Below are 18,855 nucleotides of genomic sequence, written 5' to 3'. Positions count from 1 at the left end.
TGTATACTTAAATATCGTGGTGGTTTATTTTACTATAGCCTGTCAGATTCCTGGCTCCTCTTTGTTAATTGAGAAAAGGGTACCCAGAGGACGGGAGGGTGTGTGTGTGTGTGTGTTGCTGTCAATGGAAGGGCAGGGCTGGGGATGGGGCTATTGGCTTGAGTCCGACATCGGAATGTCTCCTAGAAATGGCCACTGAGCAGGCATCCTCTTCCTTGGTCAGGAGGGTTTGGTTTTCTTGTGGCTGCAGTCATGGAGTCTGCCAGAACGAGGCAAGGTGGGGGTGGTAAGTGCTTCCTTATGTTTGGGGTACATTTCCATCTGTCTTTGGACAAGGAACCAAGTCTCTGAAGCCTATTTTTCTAATGGGACACTTAAGTGAAGACACCACCAAGGCGCAGCTTCCTAGCGCGCATATGATCGGGGAAGGCGCACTTCCGCTCCCCGATAGGAGCCGGATGGCAGACCGGAGTGGGGGAAGGGAGAGGTCGGTGGAGCGGAGGGAGGGACCATATCCGGGATAGTGGCAGCTTCCGACCAGTGGTCGCGCTTCCGGAGAGGCGTTTCCGGTGGCGGCGGCAGCAGCGACTGTGGTGGTTCCGGGTGTCTTTGTCCCCCCGGTGTCGCGGCCCTGGCCCGCAGGTAGGTTGATGGGCTCCCCCGCCGCCCTCTGCCCCTTTGCTCCTCCCCCGACTGAGGAGCTGCAAGGGCCGGGCAGCAGAGATGCTTGGGGCGCGGAAGGAGCCGAGCCCCCTCGGACTGCAAGTCCCGTCTCCCTGGCAACGGCCTCGGCCCTGGGGGCGGGCGGGAGGAGGAGAAACCGCGCGCCTCTGTCCTCCCTCGGTGGCCTGGCTGCGGCCAGGCCTGGGAGATTCGGCGCCAGCGGCCGCTGAGACCGGTGAGAAAGGTCGGGGAGCGCGGGAGCGGGAGAGCGGGCGCGCAGCCGGATTCACTGTATGCCGGGCCACACGGCTACCTTTCCAGCAGATCGGCCGGGGGACAGCGGGACAAACTTCCGGGGAGAGGGCCCAAATGATCTCCTCTCGGGCAGCACCCTCCTGCATTTTTCCGGGCCTTGCGTGGACATTTTGGCTCATGTATTTGAATGAATGAATGTCTCCGGGGCTCTTTCTCCAACCCCCCAACCATCTGGGGGTGGCATGGCATAGTGAGAGGAGCGCTAAGTTGTCTGGACACTTGGGTGTGAGTCCCAGGTTTGTCACTAGCTGGTAATAGGGTCTCAGGCAAGTCTCTTCCTTAATCTCTCTGAGCTTCAGTTTACTTTTCTTTACAATAGCATGATAGTATCACCTGTCACTAGGTTATTGCGAGGGCAAATTGGAAGTGTAATTTCTTCATTTTCTGGTACTCTATATTCCCTTCATCGCCTCCATTCACTCTCAGTGTCCTTTTCCCCATTTCCTGAAGATCCTTAGTTCCTTTTTTGGGATTGATGGAAAATTCCCCTATGAGCTGTTAACTTATTTCTTTTCTGATCGAAGGTTTTCCCCCCAAGACTCTGAAAGAGGACAACATTTCCAATGTCCCAGTTTAAGCGCCAGCGTATCAACCCACTTCCAGGGGGACGCAACTTCTCAGGTGATCGCATTTATGCCTACCAGGGCTCATACTGGGAAGTATGTGCTTTGGAGTCAGTCTTTTAAAATGTGGCTTTGGGGGTTTCCCTCCCTGGTGGAGGAGTTGTTTGGAGCCACTTTGCCGTTCGGGTTTGCCATATCCTCTAGTTGACTCCAGCGTTTGAGAGGGTAGGTGCAGTTCCTGGAGATTGCTTCTCTGTCCCCATAGGCGCAGCTTCAACATCTCTTCTGGGTCCCCCTCCTGGTTTGCTCACTCCTCCTGTGGCCACAGACCTGTCCCAAAATGCCAGGCACCTTCAGGTAGGTTGGGGATTTCCTAGTGAGCTTCAGCCGTTGGGACTACCCCAGCATGCGTGGACGCCTGCTGCTTTCATTCTTACATCACAGTGTTCATCCTTCCTGATACTCCTGTTTTGGGCCAGTAGAGAGGTGACTAGATACATCTGACTGGGGAGTCCTAAGCTCTGGCTGTAGGGAAATCTGTAGGGTGCTTCTTGGAATAAAAGAACTGGAAATCCTAGAGAAGCTTGGGGTGCAAGAACCAGCACGATCCCCCGCCCCGTGCAGATAGATTACGTCCGTTATGCATGTACGCTTCCTCCCATGTGACTCCCATGTGCAATGAATGCTCTGGTTGAGCGGAGGGGGTGCACAGAGATGAGATTCCAGTGGCAGAACTTAGGCAGATTCCCTGTTTCACACTGCACTCTTCTCTTGTAGGGCGGGGAGAAGCAGCGGGTCTTCACTGGCATCGTCACCAGCTTGCATGACTACTTCGGTGTGGTAGATGAAGAGGTCTTTTTTCAGCTCAGGTAGGTTTGAGGCCAGTGTCTCTTTGGATTCAGTTTTGTCACCATGCTTGTGGCGCCCCACTGAAGCCATTGCTTTGCTGTGTTTAATGTGAGGTATGAGAAATCTTGATGTTGGAAGGGCCTCAGGGCAGTCAGGGTGGCTTGGCCAGGGTCTCTGTCCTGACTGGGCCTCCTGGCTTGTGTGCTGGCAGTGTGGTGAAGGGCCGGCTGCCCCAGCTAGGTGAGAAGGTGCTGGTGAAGGCTGCATACAACCCCGGCCAGGCAGTGCCTTGGAATGCTGTCAAGGTGCAAACACTCTCCAACCAGGTATTCATCTCTCCTTGGAATGTGCATTGGAAGGGGAGGGAGGGAAACCCATGTCTTGAAAGCTGGGCAAGAACCTTACTTTTGTCGAGGGTGTGGGATTGCATCTGTCCAAGGTAGTAAGCACATCAACTATGGGATGCCCTGAATTTCCCGGTTATGGTCCTGCAGCCCCTGCTGAAGTCCCCAGCACCTCCCCTGCTACATGTGGCGGCCCTGGGCCAGAAGCAAGGGATTTTGGGAGCTCAGCCCCAGCTGATCTTCCAGCCTCACCGGATTCCCCCACTCTTTCCTCAGAAGCGTGAGTACCAGTAGCATGGATGTTGGGGTGTGGCTTTATGGGATGCTCTGGACGGACGGACTTATAACTGTGAGGTTGCGCCTCTATGAATAGAAGTGGGTACTTCTGTGCACTGGAAAAACGGACGGGGGAGCTGGGCAGATACTTAGGGTTTGGAGTCACCAGCCATTTCCTCTCTGCAGCTCTGAGTCTCTTCCAAACGTCCCACACACTTCATCTGAGCCACCTGAACAGGTTTCCTGCTCGGGGCCCTCATGGCCGATTGGATCAGGGACGAAGGTAAGAGGATGTTCAACCAGGAAAAATGTTTTATTTTCTTTATTTCCCTCTAGGAGCTGTGTCCCTTTCTTTGTCACCGGTTGACACTAACATTTTCTTCCTGCAGCTAGGTCCTAGTCCCTTTACCCTGAAGTAGGCAGACACAGTGTGACATCTATACAAATATTGGGACCTTATCAACTGGTTCATCAAGCAAGGATTTGATGTAGTTCGTCTTTCAAAAAATACTGAATTTTTTTCTTTATAATTTTCCCTTTTATTTCTAGTCCCTTAAAATTGAGAAACTAAGAATCAAAAGTATTAAGAAAATAGTAATTGTCCCAAAAAAGTAATTTTGTAGTATATGTTTTAATTTCTAGTGTAAAAGTGTTTTTCTTTATATGTTGTCTACATCATCATGGGGTTAGAGTATGTGTGTTGCACTCTGCCCAGAAGGCCAGGTCTGTGCCTTGGGCATGCAGATAGCTTCGTGGCCTTGTGTGGCGCAGACATGGCGGATTTGGGCTGTTAGGGCATTGTAGGCCCTCCTGTATCACCTGTGCATGGCGGGCACTGCCGGGAGCATGCTGCCTGTTCTCTCTGGCTTACATGTTCCTTATCCTGCCTTACCCTCTCCCTGTAAGGGTGTTGCTTATATCCCTAGGAGTTAAGCTCAAGACTAGTTTGCTTAAGACTTGTTCTCGTTCTATCTGTTGGTCTTATTTTAACTTTTTATTATGGAAGATTTCAACTATAAGCAAAGTGAACAGAAAAGGATGGTGAACTCTTATAGCCCCATCACTTAGCTTCACATATCAACATGTGCCATTCTTTTTCATCTTTCCCTCTTATCTACTTCCTGCCTTGTATTTGATTTTTATAAAGTAAAATTTATGTATGTCAAAATGCACAAATTTTAACTGGACAATTTTGACAAATGGAAAATCCCATGGAACCCTCACTCCTATTAAGATGTAGAACATTTCCATCACTCCAGTATGTTCTCTCATGTTCTAGTTTTCTTCTGAAATGAACTATACTGAGAAGGAAACAACCCCTGATGCTAGATGCTAGTAAATTATTGCAATCCAAGGTGAACTCCTAAAAGGTTCATAGAGTAGCTCAGAGAAAGCTTAGGCAAATTGATGTAGCTAGTCTCTCTGCTGAAGCTGGTGTTTGTTCCCTTTGGATAGGTCATTGTGAATTCTAACTAGGGGGACGCTCTGATTGTCTAGGATTATTTTCCACAGTGTCTCCATTACTTTGAAACACACTGTCCCATTTTCAAATCACTGGTATGTATTTTGCATACACTCACACTTCTTGTCCAATGCATCTTCCTGGTCTTGAATTTCCAAGGACTTCTGTGAGTTTATTAAAGGCCTTGCAAAATTAAAGGCCTTGCACAGCAAAAGCACAGCAAATGCCCTCAGGGATGATGTAGCCTGGATAGAAATCAATGGCCGTTATGAACTTTCTGCTTTGGGTTCAAGTTCAGCCTTTCTATATAGTCAGTTGCATTTGATTGTCCTGGATATGTCAAGCCCTGTGCAAGGCCCATGTTATATTACTTTGACTGTAATCTTCAGTGTCATGGCTTCTAGAGAAAGGAGACATTACCATTGTGAGGAAGACGTTACCATCAGTCACTAGAATTTGCAGAATAGGAAAGGGGGTAGTAGAAATTAGGTCACTGGGGGGAACAGTTTATAAAGGAGTCAGCCACATTAACATTTTAGCTGGAAGCCAAGTTTTATTTTGAATTTCAGGCTTTGGGATGCAGGGATCAATGTCTCCTCCTGCTGAGGTTACTGAGATGCCTTCCACTGGTACTGCCTGTTCCTGACAAGTCACGATAAGGAGAGACAACTGGCCGTTGAAGTCACAGGATTCAGTGGAACATCCAGTTTAACTAGAGGTTGACAGGATTTACTGAAGAGGTCACTTCAGTCATGGGCGAGCTGAAGAGAGTTGTCAGAATGACTTGGGAATGGTTCTTCTGTAGAAACATGAAAGCACTGACATCCCACAAAAGCCAGATCAGAAGGCAGCTTTTGGATAGAGATGCTAACGAACAAGGAAATTACCCAGGCAGAAATAAGAGGAAAGAAAAACTTTGTGTTAAATATAATCAGCTTATTTACTTGAGTGTATTGACTAGGGGAACAACCCATGCTGGTCTAAAAGAAAAGATCAGAAACTCGCTGGAAAATTTAATCCACTCTGTTACCTCAACATGAAGAATGACAGTTGATTTTCATTTGCCTCATGAGACATGGGAGGTTTTCCCTTTGTCAGTCTGGCACTTTATAATGGTCTAAAGGTTTTTTTCTCTTCTACTGTTTTTATTTATTGCACCTATAACATAGCGATACTGTAATAATTGATTTATTACAAAAATGTATAGAGTAGTTCATGCTATTATATAAAGTTAAAAACTTAAAAATGTACATCCCCTCCTTCCCTTTAAAGGTAATCATTCTTAAAGACCTTTAGAAAATAGTTTTGAAGAGAAAAATTACTTATTGGTACTTTTTCCCATGTTCTTTTCTAGTCTTTATATACAGAGGGTGCTAAAAAAAATGTATACACATTTTAAGAAAGGAAAAACCTATTAACATTGTAATACTCAATATATCCCAATAACAAAAGATGAATACAAGTCACGTTTGACTTCTGCAATTACAAGAGGTGCCCAGAGTAGTTGCCATCAGCGTCCTGACACTTCTGATTATGGCGAACTACTGCTTGAGCCACATTGACCGAAGTGTTCACTTGTATACATTTTTTTGGTACCCCCAGTATATTCATACTTTTTATAATTTTAATCTTAGAGTTCAAGTTATTCTTATACATTCTTATTAAACATTTTTTCCATATGGCCGTGTAATCCTCATGATTGCTTTAATGGCTATTTTATTTACTATAAAATGATTATTTTATTTACTATAAATATTCAGATATTGTTGGATATGAATATGGTTTTCTTACTTTCAGCTTGAATTTTTCCCACTATATATAACCTTTTTTCTTCTTTTGAACTGACTTCCTTGGGATACATTTTCCATAGTGGAATTCTTAGATGAAAGGGTCTGAGTATTTTTATGACTTAATGTGTACTGCTAAGAGTTTGTTATAAGAACTGTTTCTTTTAATAAAACTTCTTCTATAGAACCCTTAGTATGGTACCATATATGTGTCTCTTATTTAAAATAAAAAATCAGTTAAATTCTGTTTTTGCTCATATCAAAAAAATTATGTTAGCTATAATTTATAAAGTTTAGAAAATACTAAAAAATGATTCATGAGCTTTATAAGTCAGAGGCAACCACCATTAATATTTCTTTTCAGTTTTTTAAAGCTTTTTTTTTTGCACAGTCGAGGCACTACTATATATATAGTATTTTATACTATTCCTTTTTGTTTAACATGAGTGGTTTGTTATTAAAAGCATTTAAGTATCCATTTTAATATCTTTATAAGAATCTGTTATATGGCTTTAGCGTGGCTTCTTGATCCATTTCTTTAATGTTGGAGATTCAGATCATTTGAGTTCTTTTGAGGCCAGTGTATTTTGAGTCTGTAAGTAACTGTGATTTCTTCTCTGGTGATGGGTCAACCTCCAGCGATGACTATGACTCCAAGAAACGCAAACAACGGGTTGGTGGAGAGTCTTGGGGTGCTAAGAAACCAAGGCATGACCTGCCTCCTTACCGGGTCCATCTCACTCCTTATACTGTGGATAGGTGAGTGGCAAGGCTGGGGTCGGGGAGCGAGGCTCGTAGCTGGTAACAGTTTATGTAAATGAGACAAAGCCTATGTGAGAGTTAGTGGTGTGTGTTTTCTTACGACCTTGTTTTTGTTGCTTTTTAATGTGACAGATTTATTTCAAAATCTCAGATTTTGACCAGCATAGCACCACTGACATGGGCATGCTGATAGAACTTTATGATTTGATCACCAGAAATTATTATGCCAGGCTATCATTGAGGCTTGCCAATCAAAATCTAGGTAGCCAACAGCAGTTATAATTCAGGTAGAAACTATGGCTCACAGGAACCCTGGGACTTCTTTTCTAGGGACCCTCTGCATTATTTTTTAAGTGTTACAGCATGTTTGAGGTCACTGGTCCACTAGCTTACTTCTCACATGTAGCAACTGATTGACTCAGAGGTAGATGAGCAATTCCAGATCCCATCCAGCAGTGGAGAGGCCGAGCTCTCACTGCTATATTAGATAGGCCACCAAAGCTAAGTCCATGTAAGCCCAAGCAGGGGTGGGTAGCCTCCTGACATCTCAAGAGGGAAGGGAAGGAAGGCTGCCACTGTTCTTCCCGGTGTCACTGGTTCCTCTCCCCGGCCTAGGTAGGGTCTCTGTCGTTCTCCATGCTGACCTACCTGGCTCCCAAGGTTAATCTCCTCACAAGACACTGGTCCTCATGTCATGTAGAGGGTGGACCCTCCTCATATCAAGTCAGAACATGACTGATAATAGTTAGCCACACACACAGCTGTGTTTTTAAAAACACAAATGGAAGGTTATTGTACATACTGTTTGGTAGTTTGCTTTTTCAATTAATATATCTTAGAATTTATTCCATATTAGCATTGATTAGATCTCATTCTTTTTAGCAACTACATGGTATTCCACTAAATGGATGGACCATCCTTTCTTTAAACAGCTCTGTCTTCATTTTCAGTCTTTACTTATACTAGATATTGTTGTAATAAACATTGTTCTACATACATCTATGTGGACAGGTGTAAGCATTTTATTGAGATCAGTTCCTAGAAATGGAGTAGCTGGCTCCAAGGGTCTGATTTTAAACTTTGATGGATATTGCCCATTCTCTCCAAGAGGCCGTATCACTTTACGTTCTTACCACTGGGGCACGAAGTACTAGTTTCCCCAGGCCTCTGCCAATACTGCATTATCAGACTTTCTGATCTTTGTCAGTGTGATAGCTGAAAAGTGATATTCTGATTTGCATTTCTTTAATTATAAGTGAGATTGAGCATATTTTTATGGGTTCTTAAGCTTCATTTCTTTTTCTGTTAAGTGCCTGTTGATGTCACTTTTCCCCATTTTCTCAAGACTTATGAACTTTTTATTAGTGATTTGTGGGTTCCTTTTATATTGACAGTGAACCTTTGTCATGTATTCCAAATATTTTGTTTTTTTCTTCCCCAGTTTGACTTTATTTTGCCATTAGAGGTTGTTAGCATTTTGGTGCTCAAATCTGATTCATCTTTTCCTTTCCAGAGGTGTCTTACTTAGAAAGTTCTTTCCCAGATTATAAAATAATCCACCCCCCCCCCAAGTCTCATATGGCTTTATTTAAAAGATAACTTGGTCTTGGCGCATTCTGAATTCCTGTGCTTTCTTGTAGCCCCACCTGTGACTTCCTAGAACTCCAGCGCCGTTACCGCAGTCTCCTGGTTCCCGCAGATTTCCTGGCTGTGCATCTGAGCTGGCTGTCAGCCTTCCCTCTGAGTCAGCCCTTTTCCCTCCATCATCCAAGCCGTATCCAGGTGTCTTCTGAGAAGGAGCCAGCTCTAGACACTGGTGCTGAGCCCATCCCTGCAGACAGTGACCCTACTTACAGTTCCAAGGTAAGGTGACTGGGGTCCTGCCGCTTTCTCCCCTTGATGGAGGCTGAAAAAGCTGAGTGTCTCTTCCCGCCACCCCTGCACAGGTACTGCTGCTCTCTTCCCCAGGACTGGAGGAATTGTATCGTTGTTGCATGCTCTTCGTGGATGACATGACTGAGCCAAGGGAGACGCCAGAACACCCTTTGAAGCAGGTTAAGGTGAGAGCTGCAGTCCAAGAGGCAAGATGCGTTGATCATGTCCAGGTCCTGTCACATTTTCAGCAGCTCAGTTCCTGTTCACAAACTCATAGAAACAGAGTTTCAGAGCTGAAATACCTCGTTTTACAAGAAGCACAGCATGGCTCAGAAATGTTGTCAGAAGGTTACGTGGCTGGTTCATGTTCATGGATGGAGAACCTCCCCACCCCACCCCAGCACGCACGCGCGCACACACGCACGCACGCGCACACACACTCACTCACTCACTCACTCACTGCCATGTGGACTCTTCACATTCTGCTGCTCGTGTTCTCTAGTGGTGGCAGGCTGCCTCCTAGTGGGAGACCCAGGAAATTGGTTTTTTATTTTTTATCCCTGATCTGTTTTTGTAGTTTCTGCTGGGCCGGAAAGAAGATGAGGCAGTTCTGGTTGGGGGTGAGTGGTCTCCTTCCCTGGACGGCCCTGACCCCAAGGGCGACCCGCAGGTGCTAGTCCGCACTGCCATCCGCTGTGCACAAGCCCAGACCGGCATTGACTTGAGCGCCTGCACAAAGTGGTGAGTGGCTGCCCTGAGCTCTTGTCTGTGGGCCAGCCATTGGCGAGACTGTTCAGGCCAAGCTTCTGCACCTCCCTGAACCTGTTAGCGCGCCTCTGTTCCAGAGGAGCTATCCCAGCATCCCTCCCTCCAGCCCTCACAAATGGTCACACCGATCATGAGCATGACAAGGGATGTGTATGTCGAAGACCAGCGGATCCCCCTAACCCCTCTCCCAGCCATGTTCAGCACTCCTTGTTGTCTTAGCACCTCGGATGGTAAATGTCTGCTTACTTGTGTCTCCCCACCATTTCTTGAGTACTTGCTCTATATCTTTTATTTTTGAACTTTCAAAGCTTGGCTTGTAGTATGTGCTCAGTAAACGCTGACTGGAAACTGAATCAGTTGCTTGTGAACTTCATGGGTCAGTACTTCATTTTTCCCTTTGCTGTGAGCAGGTGGCGCTTTGCCGAGTTTCAGTACCTGCAGCCGGGACCCCCGAGGCGGCTCCAGACCGTGGTGGTCTACCTGCCAGATGTCTGGACCATCATGCCTACTTTGGAAGAGTGGGAGGCCCTGTGCCAGCAGAAAGCTGCAGAGGCAGCTCCCCCAGCCCAGGAGATGCCAGCGGTAAGGCTGAGCCTTAAGAACAAGTGGGGAAAGTCGGTGCCCTGGCCCCTGGGCCCAGGTAGTCACAGCTGTTGGCTTTTGTCACAGGAAACAGAGCCTGCAGAACAGGCAGTTGACGCATCGGAGCCAGCAGCAGACACCTCTAAACAGAATGCAGAGAACCCGGAGGTCGCTGCACAGCAGGAAATGGACACTGATCTCCCAGAGGCCCCTCCACCCCCTCTAGAACCTGCTGTCATGGCACGCCCTGGCTGTGTAAACTTGTCCCTCCATGGTATTGTGGAGGACCGGAGGCCAAAAGAAAGGATCTCTTTTGAGGTAGGTGTAGGCGTCTGGGGCGGCTGTGGGGTAGGGTGTATGGCTGCATGGCGGGGCTTGGAACACTCCCTTTCAATGCCCACGGGCCACTGCCACCTCTTCCACCAGGTGATGGTGTTGGCTGAGCTGTTTCTGGAGATGCTGCAGAGGGATTTTGGCTATAGGATTTATAAGATGCTCCTGAGCCTTCCTGAAAAGATCGTGGCCCCACCCGAACCTGAGAAGGAGGAGGCGGCCAAGGAGGAAGAAGTGGTGAAGGAGGAGGCAGCCAAGGAGTCCAAGGATGAGGCACACAACGAGGGCACAGCCACTGAGCCCGATGCCCCGCCGGTGAGTACCTCTGCCCGCCCCACGGGCACTGGGCTGCACGTAGTAACGCTGACCGGGACACGATGCTGCGTGGCCGGCCGCTGCTCTGAGCGCTCCATTGGTCTTTCGGTACTGCTCTCTGCACGCGCCCGAGACCCTGGTGTGTGTATGCAGGCACAGGGCGCTTGGCCCTGGCCTGGGCCGCACAGCTAGAAGTGGTGTGTCCAGGGGAGGGGGAGCGGCCCGGAGCAGGGCAGGGAAGTGGGGCTGGTGCTCCGGCAGCACCGAGAGCTCAGTGAATGAGAACGCTCCGGAGTAAGGCGCTCCGGAGTAAGGCGTCGGACCCGCTGGTTAACCAAAGCTGCGTTTTCTTAACCTTTTCAAAAGCCACTGGGGCTTCTTGCCTAAATACTCTCAAGGAAACGTCATTTCTTATGGACTGAGATGGACTCCCTGAGGAGAATCCCAGGTGTCTGGGACTCGCCCTGGTCTGCTCTGAAGCCTTATACACGTCTCATGTGTAAAGAAATCCATCCCATGAGGTGGTGCCTACAGAGCCCTTGACACAGTTCCTGGACATGGTTGATACTCAGTGTTAGCTACTGTTATTGTTAGTAATTACAGGTGACAGTTCTCCTCATCTCCGCCTGCTTTGCCTAGAAGGAAGATGGGCTTTTGCCCAAACCCCCCTCTTCTGGGGGAGAGGAAGAAGAGAAACCCCGGGGCGAGGCGTCCGAGGACCTGTGTGAGATGGCCCTCGACCCAGACCTGCTGCTGCTGCGGGACGATGGAGAGGAGGAGTTCGGTGTGTGCGGTGGGAGGGACGCGTGCGGGGGCTGCTCCCTCACTGGCTCTAGCGACAGCTGTGAGGGCTGTAGTGGGTGTGGCCTTGTGGTCCCTGCTCCAAGCTCACCTTCGGCTTTTGTAGCAGGGGCCAAGCTGGAAGACCCCGAGGTCCGGTCAGTTGCCTCGAACCAGTCGGAGCTGGAGTTCTCGTCCCTTCAGGACATGGTGAGACCTGTTCTGCGTCTCTGGCCTCAGTGACTGAGCTGCTCAGCAAGGCCGGCCACAGTCAGTCTTTGCAGAAGGATGCTTCTGCCAAATGACTTCTGGCATCTGTCGATGGGCAAAAGACAAAATATGGTTCTTGGCTCATGGAATGGCACTTCATAGGATCAAGGGGATATAGGATCCAGTGTTTCCATCAGGGTGAATCTGAGCGAGATTATCTGGTCAAGGAGCACCCTAGGTTCCTGTGTGTGACAGCCCCTGGGTGAAAGTGCCCCAAATAGGCCTTTGGTTATAGGCCCAGGGTCTGGTCTCCATCTGGAAGGTGCACCTGGATGTGATGATGTCAGCCAGGCCGCCTGAATTTACGGCTGCGTCCCGGGTGATTTAGCTGACTAGAGTTCATCCTTGTTTTTCTTGCAGCCCAAGGAGCTGGACCCCTCTGCTGTGCTCCCTTTGGACTGTCTTCTTGCATTTGTCTTCTTTGATGCCAACTGGTGTGGCTATTTGCACCGGCGAGACTTGGAAAGGATTCTGCTTACCCTCGGGCTCCGGCTCAGTGCAGAGCAGGTGCCTTCTCTCGTGTCCCCTCGGTCCTTTCTGCGATGGCCTCAGATGTGCACAGGCACGCACTTAGCTCCCATGGGGAGCCAGGAGGCTTTAGTTCTAGGTTCTTACACGTCGAAGGGGTAGGGGCTGGGGCAGGGCCTGTGCCTTCTCATCAAAGGGGACCTTGGGTGTGTGTGTTCTGTAGGCCAAACAGCTGGTCAGCAGGGTGGTGACCCAGAACATTTGCCAGTACCGCAGCCTTCAGTACAGCCGCCCAGAGGGCACAGACGGGGGGCTTCCGGAGGAGGTGCTCTTTGGTGCGTACTGTTGCTCTGCAGCCTGCTGGGGCGGGGGGCGGGCCACTTCCTCCTCCTGAGACCCGGCCCTTACCTCCTTTTCATGGCCCCACAAGGAAACCTGGACCTGCTACCTCCTCCTGGGAAAAGCGCAAAGCCAGGAGCTGCCCCTGTGGAACATAAGGGCCTGGTGTCCCACAATGGCAGCCTCATCAATGTGGGGAACCTGTTGCAACGTGCAGAGCAGCAGGACAGTGGACGGCTGTACCTGGAGAACAAGATTCACACACTGGAACTGAAGCTGGGTGAGTGGGCTGAGCTGCGGGGACCTGTCAGGGCCCATGCAGACATGTACTGGAGACCAAGGGGGAACCCTGCTCCTTAGGCTCGGGCCTGTTGCTCCGATCCTTAACCGAGCAGCACTCTTTCTGGTGTGTCCCCACCAGAGGAGAGCCACCACCGTTTCTCAGCCACTGAAGTCACAAACAAGACCCTGGCGGCGGACATGCAGGAACTGCGCACCCGGCTCTCTGAGGCCGAGGACACGGCCCGGACGGCTGAGCGACAAAAGAGCCAGCTGCAGCGGCTGCTGCAGGAGTTCCGGAGGCGCCTGGCGCCCCTGCAGCTGGAGATGCAGCGGATGGTTGAGAAGGTGAGGCCCTGTGAGAGCTGGTGCGACGGGTGCTCGGTCAGGGTGACGCCAGCACGGCAGCCCCTTGTGCCCGTGCCACCTCACCTCCATCCACTGGAATCCGTCCGTCAGTCAGCAGCTTGCAAGCTTGCGTTTCCCAGGAGCAAGTGGGTAGTCTTCCTCCTTGGGTCCTGATTCCTGTTTCATCTGCTTCAAACAGGCTGACAGCTGGGTAGAGAAGGAGGAGCCAGCACCTAGCAACTGAGGGGCCTGGTGCAGGAGCTGCCGTCCTGCGAGGTCAGCGATGGAGCCTGCTGGAGTTAGAGGCCTTTGGGTCCAGAAAGCAGCTGGAGCAGGACCTGGGAGCCATAGGCCGGGTGGCTCACCCGTGCTTAGCCTGTGTAGGGGCGTTCAGGCCGTCAGGGTGGGGTCTGCCTGTGCTGTGTGGGACGGACGAGCGAGGAACCGGTTCCACTTAAACAACTAAATCCAACATCTGCACCCCTCGAATGTCATTTTGCCCTCTACCTTGGGGTTTCTCCTGGGGCCCTTAGTCTTGTGCTTTCTCCTGTCCTCTTCCAGTTTAGAGTAAGACGGGAGGAAAAGGCTTTTCGACTATGTCATGATAAGGTCTGATGCCAATAAACTGAAGAAACAGACACGGAATGTGGCTGGGGTAAGAGCCCCTTCCTCTGGATGGCACAAATCCTGCCAGGTTCCAGGAGCAGGTTCTTGGGGGAAGGGTCTCCAGTGGCCTTTGCAGGAATGCAGTCAGTGCTAGCGAGCTCTCGTTGTGGGCTGTTTGCCAGTGAACACTGTTCCAGCCACCCCAGACTTGCCAGAAGAAACCAGCACCTCTTCCCCTGGCTTCCCGTGTTCAGAATGTGGTATTGGCTATGGCCCAGCCTTTTTCCCTGTTCCCCGTAAGTCTCGCCTCTTTCCATAATCCGTGGTTTCAGTTTGACTTTGTATATAAAATTGTGTTTTTTTTTTTTTTTTTTTTTGGCTTTTTGTTTTTTAAATAAACCAAAGTCAAAAACAAACCAAGTGTCCTGCATAGCTTTTCCCTTCCTTCAGGTCTGCCTGTGCTCCCACCCTTCCTCCTGGCCCTCAGCGCAGCCTCCACAGGATAGGGGTGCAGTTACCTCCAGAGGGCGGCGGCAGCAGGAATAGCAGCCCCTTGCACTAGGCTCCCTGAAGGCTGATGGGAGAGGACGCGGTAGGGGTCCTGTCAGCTCAGCAGGGGGCAGCATTACCTGGAAACAAAACCTGGGGTGGCTCTCCCCTCCTTGCCTTAGGTATAGTACAATAATACATGGAAATTTTATTGCAAAGTTTACTTGAAAAAATAAAATTCCAAATATTCAGGTGAGACAAACCCATTCTTGCTCTGAGGCCTGTGAATCGGTCCAACATTTTTTTTGTGGTAAGTTATTTACATGGGTTGTGTCCCAGTTTCCTAGGGAAACTACAAGACTTGGGGTCTTCCCCTGCACTGACCTAAGGCTAGAAGTGGGTTATCCTATATATGAGTGGGCTGAGCCAGCTTTTGTTGTGCTGGGAGGCTAGACAGGGGCCTGTCAGGGCTGGGGACCATGGCACTCGCTTCCCAGGGCAGTGTTCCGGCCCTCTCCCAGGGAGTGAAGTGGGACGGCAACAGGGTGGGTGGACTCCCCAGGATGGGTCTTTTGGAGGTAGATGTCATCCCAACCACGAAAGTGAGGCTGAGACAGCAGGTGAGCTGACAGAGCCCTGGCCCTGGGCCAGGAGGCACTCTGGACGGTCCTTCTGGAAATACAACCCCCTGGGGTTGGACTAGGCTGCTTACCTGTCTGCAGTCTCCTGCTTATGGGCGGGGAGACAGCAGCCTGCCTGGGGCTCCCGGTGCTGGCTTATTCCAAAGGGCTGGTGAGGTAGGGCGAGGGCTGCTAGCCCCACACTTCTCCCAGGCAGGGCCTTTGCTGGCAGATGCCTGAGCCTACGCTTGAAAAGGGCAAAGACTAGAGAGGCTGACTTGTATCCCAGGCGTCTTCCAATGAGGCAGGACTCAGTCATCAGCCACAATAGAGAGGGCTCTGAGCTCACTCAGTTTGGCTTCATTCTCCCGCTCCCGCTGCTCATCGGGGTGGCCAGGCTGGTCCAGCTGTTGGGTCAGGTCTCCGAAGATCTTATGCATTTCAGAGTAGTAGACGACCTGGGTGGGAGGCAGGAGGTCAGCAGGGGCTGGGTTCCCCGACACCAAGCCCCCACAGCGCTAGTTCCACATTTCCTTCTACGTGGGGCGGGGGAGACCTATAGGAACCAGGGCCCCATCAGCAGCTCTCAGATGGCTGAGGGCTGCTTAGATCCTGGGCCTGAAGAGGCCCAGGGCACGGGGACAGGCCGTTTTTTTTGCCTCAGTCTCCACCGCGTGACCAAATGAAAGTGTATTTCTACAAACATATTCAAAACACTATTCAACACCCCTAAATCTTATCAAGTTGTCTTTGGGGAGAAGGAACTCGACTACTCTAGAAACTTGGAATGCCATTACTGGCAGGGCCAGGCGGAGCGGTAGGTCTGGTGTCAGGGCCGCAGCTGAGCTGCTTCTGCGGAAGTGCCTCCCACAGCTGGATTCGAGGGGGAGCTAAATCAAGGCCTTCATATCCTGCTGTCACCTCAGCGGACAGGGGCCTGGGCTCGCGCCGGGGGAGGGCAAGGCACGCCCCCCAGCCCGAACCACACTGCATGGCTGTCACTAGGAATGCCCACTTCTTCAGTGACTGACGGCCGTGCAGCTGCGGGAGCGGGAGGCTGGTGCTGACGAGACAGCAATACCTTGCAACACTCCGCTGCCTGGTGACAGGGCATCCTGAGCCCCGAACTGCTCCACCCTGGGCACTCCAAAGCCTAGTGCCTTGGCGCTTCCTCCCTGAGCAACAGGCGGGGGGAGGGAGTGGGCGACTGACTGCGCAGAAGGGAAGGCACAGGGCTCCTTAAACACATTCCTCCAGCCCTGGGTGAAGACGCTGGAAGGAGCCCCTCACCTCGGGGGCAATCCTCGGGAGGTGGGGGGCATGTGGGAATACCCACTTCCTCTGCCTCATTTTCCCCTAGTGACCAAGGATACGGTCACTAACAAGTCCCAGCCCCAACACCAATCCTGCTCAGGGTTCCTGAGTCCAAGTATGCGGCCCCATGGATTTGGGTGCTCTCCGAAGGTGGCAGGTGGGGAGGAAGGAATGAGGCTTTCCTTGGGCGCCTGTGACTGTGGACTCGACAAGGATTGACAGTGTCCACTGGAGGGCGCCAAATACCTAGGCCAAGAGCAGAAGAGGGCTGGAGGGGAATGGGGAGGCACTGAGCCTTCAGCTCTGTTACCTGGCGGGGACGGGTGGGGATGCTGAGCATGTGGGGATGTGGGGCTCCCACGTGGAGGAGACCCCTTGGCTTTTCTCTTTTACAAACGGGGGCTAATCCCTGCTAATGCCTGAAAGACGGCAGGGCGCAGGGGGTGAGATGGGCAGCAGCTGCACCGGTCTCACTCTGTCCTCACACCCTTGAGTAGCGGGAGACACAGGGTTGGCCTGTGTCTGACCCTCCAGCTGCCTGGTCCCCAGTGCTACCGCTGTGCACCCCACCCACGCCTGGTCTGCCTTTCCCACTGGAAGGTGCACCACGGCTGGGCACCGGTAGGGGCCCTGAGTGAGGCTCTCCCCGGGGTTCAGGCCCCTCCCCCAAGGGTCACTAAAAGTCAAGACACCTCATGGTCTCCCGCCAAAGGAAGGGGAGTAACTAGGGTGGGGATGGGGGGTGGGCGCAGGGTGCTCAGAAAAGGGCCATCACCCAGTAGGCCTCTGTCCCCGACCTCCTGAGGACACCAGGCACAGAACCTGCCAATTAAACTGAGGTGAGGATGGTACGGCCTGGTTTCTTCTTGTTGCTCATGGTAAAATATGAGCGAGAACTTGACAGAAGAACTGTTAAAACAACAAAGAACTTAGTCCTAGGCTGGCATTAACCAAAGAGCAATGTAGGAACCAACAGCAGCAATTCCAGCAAATGACCAGAGGCCCCTGGCTGCCCCGCCTCGGGGTGGTGCCGGCGCAGGGCGGGGGTGGTGGTGGCTGTCTGGGCAGAGAATGGCTAAGTCCCCTTCCGGTGTGGGGAGTGGGGGTTGGCAGGAGATGTGTCTACACAACCCATGACTGTGTCCCGAGGGAAAGTGTTAGGCCAGCATTTGGGGCAGGTGGGAGCAGCTTCACCTGTGCACGGATCAGGGACTCAAAGCTGGGCTGGAAGTAGTCGAGTCGGCTGTTGTGGAACCGCGGCATCTCATCCAGGAGCTGCTTATTCTTGGCCTCAAAGTCTTCCCGCACTGGCCGAAGCTCTTCTCGGGCCTGGGGAACAAGGCTCTGGCTGTCACAGCTGCCGTTGGCTTATGCAGTGTCCCTGGTGAGGGCACTAGGTGTGTGCATGTTGGGTGGGTGGGTGGGTGGGGGTGTATCAGGACACCTGGTGTCTTGGTCCCGCCGCCCTCAAACTGGTCCCTAGGTGAAGGAGGAACTTGCCACACGGGACACGCGGCCCGATGTCGCCCCCTATGCCCCGCTTCCTCCGTACCTGGTGGAGCTTGGCCAGCACTGGCCCTGTCTTCTCCTTCTCCGCATACTTCTCCACCTTGGCCTGCAGCCTCCTGTAGTCCTGCAAGGCCTGCTCCCGCCGTTTCACCGCCATGTTGAGGCTCGGGAAGACACTGCCAAACCTGCCGACACAGCCGGGTTGGACAATGGGCTGGCAGCTCATCGTTCACCCAAAAGCATATGCTGAGGGCCCACTAAGTGTCAGACCCCGTTCTAGGTCTTGGGGTTTCACTGTGAACAAGAGAGATGAGGCCCTGGCTCCCACGGAGCTCATGCAGTCTTGGGGTCAGGCCAGGGAAAGAACACAGGGCTAGTGGTCATGCTACTGGCCTGAGTAAGACACGGTAGGTCACGAATGCATGATGCCACTTACGCTGCCACTGTCCTTCCCCAGCCACCTCCTAGGACCCGCCCCATACTACAGAGACCCGCAATGGAGCACGGCAGAGCTGAAGACTCCTTGTAAGTCATCTGGACATCTTCCTTTTAAAGAATGAAAGTAACTGAGGCCAGAGAGATGACATGTCCAAGGTCACAATTAGGCAATGATGTTTCAGCAGAGCACTCGACTGCCCTGTTTTGTCTGGTACCTCCCCACCACCAGCAGATGACAGAACTGCAATCAAAACCTAATGCTCGTATATAAATGTCGTATCACTATGTTGTACGCTTGAAACTGATATTGTATCAACTATCCTTTAATAATAAAAAACAACACTTCTAAAACAGAGGTTTCTAACAAGCAAAAAAAAAAAACCCCAAAAAAAACCCAACCAAACAAACAAACAAAAGTCTGCAAGCAGATTTTCTGGAATAGGACAAGAGGAGATGGGGCAGGAGGTGCTGTCACTGCTGCCGGAGGACACGGGGGCAGGT

At 51.1% G+C, this 18,855-nt stretch overlaps 2 protein-coding genes across 5 annotated transcripts in view; one reads left to right on the top strand and one right to left on the bottom strand.

Annotated features, from left to right (window-relative positions):
• Positions 1-436: 436 nt before the first annotated feature.
• Positions 437-14,400, top strand: CCAR2 (cell cycle and apoptosis regulator 2). Of its 3 annotated transcripts, XM_019631582.1 has the most exons (22): positions 480-642; positions 1,503-1,599; positions 1,807-1,898; positions 2,319-2,410; positions 2,602-2,716; positions 2,885-3,014; positions 3,197-3,293; positions 6,899-7,018; positions 8,662-8,884; positions 8,968-9,081; positions 9,474-9,637; positions 10,075-10,246; positions 10,334-10,564; positions 10,673-10,894; positions 11,534-11,678; positions 11,802-11,884; positions 12,305-12,451; positions 12,636-12,747; positions 12,843-13,031; positions 13,173-13,378; positions 13,578-13,654; positions 13,940-14,329. In XM_019631582.1, exons 2-21 carry the CDS (start codon positions 1,542-1,544, stop codon positions 13,620-13,622), a joined length of 2,757 nt encoding a protein of 918 aa, XP_019487127.1. In that variant the 5' UTR covers positions 480-642; positions 1,503-1,541; the 3' UTR covers positions 13,623-13,654; positions 13,940-14,329. The 3 variants fall into 3 exon arrangements, with proteins under 3 accessions (XP_019487126.1, XP_019487127.1, XP_019487128.1); XM_019631581.1 differs by having other exon boundaries at positions 437-642; positions 13,578-14,400; XM_019631583.1 differs by having other exon boundaries at positions 11,805-11,884; positions 13,578-14,329.
• The window catches only part of BIN3 (bridging integrator 3), a 40,587-nt gene continuing 35,518 nt past the window's right edge, over positions 13,787-18,855 (bottom strand). For both annotated transcript variants that reach the window (XM_019631584.1, XM_019631585.1), the window contains 3 exons: positions 17,960-18,101; positions 17,602-17,736; positions 13,787-15,551 (listed from right to left, as the gene is read on the bottom strand). In XM_019631584.1, coding sequence (XP_019487129.1) covers positions 15,405-15,551; positions 17,602-17,736; positions 17,960-18,101 — 424 coding nt within the window. In that variant the 3' untranslated portion in view covers positions 13,787-15,404. The remainder of the gene's footprint in view (positions 15,552-17,601; positions 17,737-17,959; positions 18,102-18,855) is intronic.

The sequence above is a fragment of the Hipposideros armiger genome, unplaced genomic scaffold, assembly GCF_001890085.2.
Source record: "Hipposideros armiger isolate ML-2016 unplaced genomic scaffold, ASM189008v1 scaffold_1015, whole genome shotgun sequence".
NCBI classification, from domain to species: domain Eukaryota; kingdom Metazoa; phylum Chordata; class Mammalia; order Chiroptera; family Hipposideridae; genus Hipposideros; species Hipposideros armiger.
The sequence above is the reverse complement of the archived record's forward strand: the minus strand, read 5'-3'. Positions and strand labels throughout refer to the sequence as shown.

Coding starts and splice junctions, on each gene's coding strand:
- CCAR2 (XM_019631581.1), top strand. CDS start 1,542: ATGTCCCAGTTTAAGCGCCAGCGTATCAACCCACTTCCAGGGGGACGC. Junction 2,411..2,601: donor GAGGTCTTTTTTCAGCTCAG/GTAGGTTTGAGG, acceptor GTGTGCTGGCAG/TGTGGTGAAGGGCCGGCTGC. Junction 8,885..8,967: donor ACCCTACTTACAGTTCCAAG/GTAAGGTGACTG, acceptor ACCCCTGCACAG/GTACTGCTGCTCTCTTCCCC.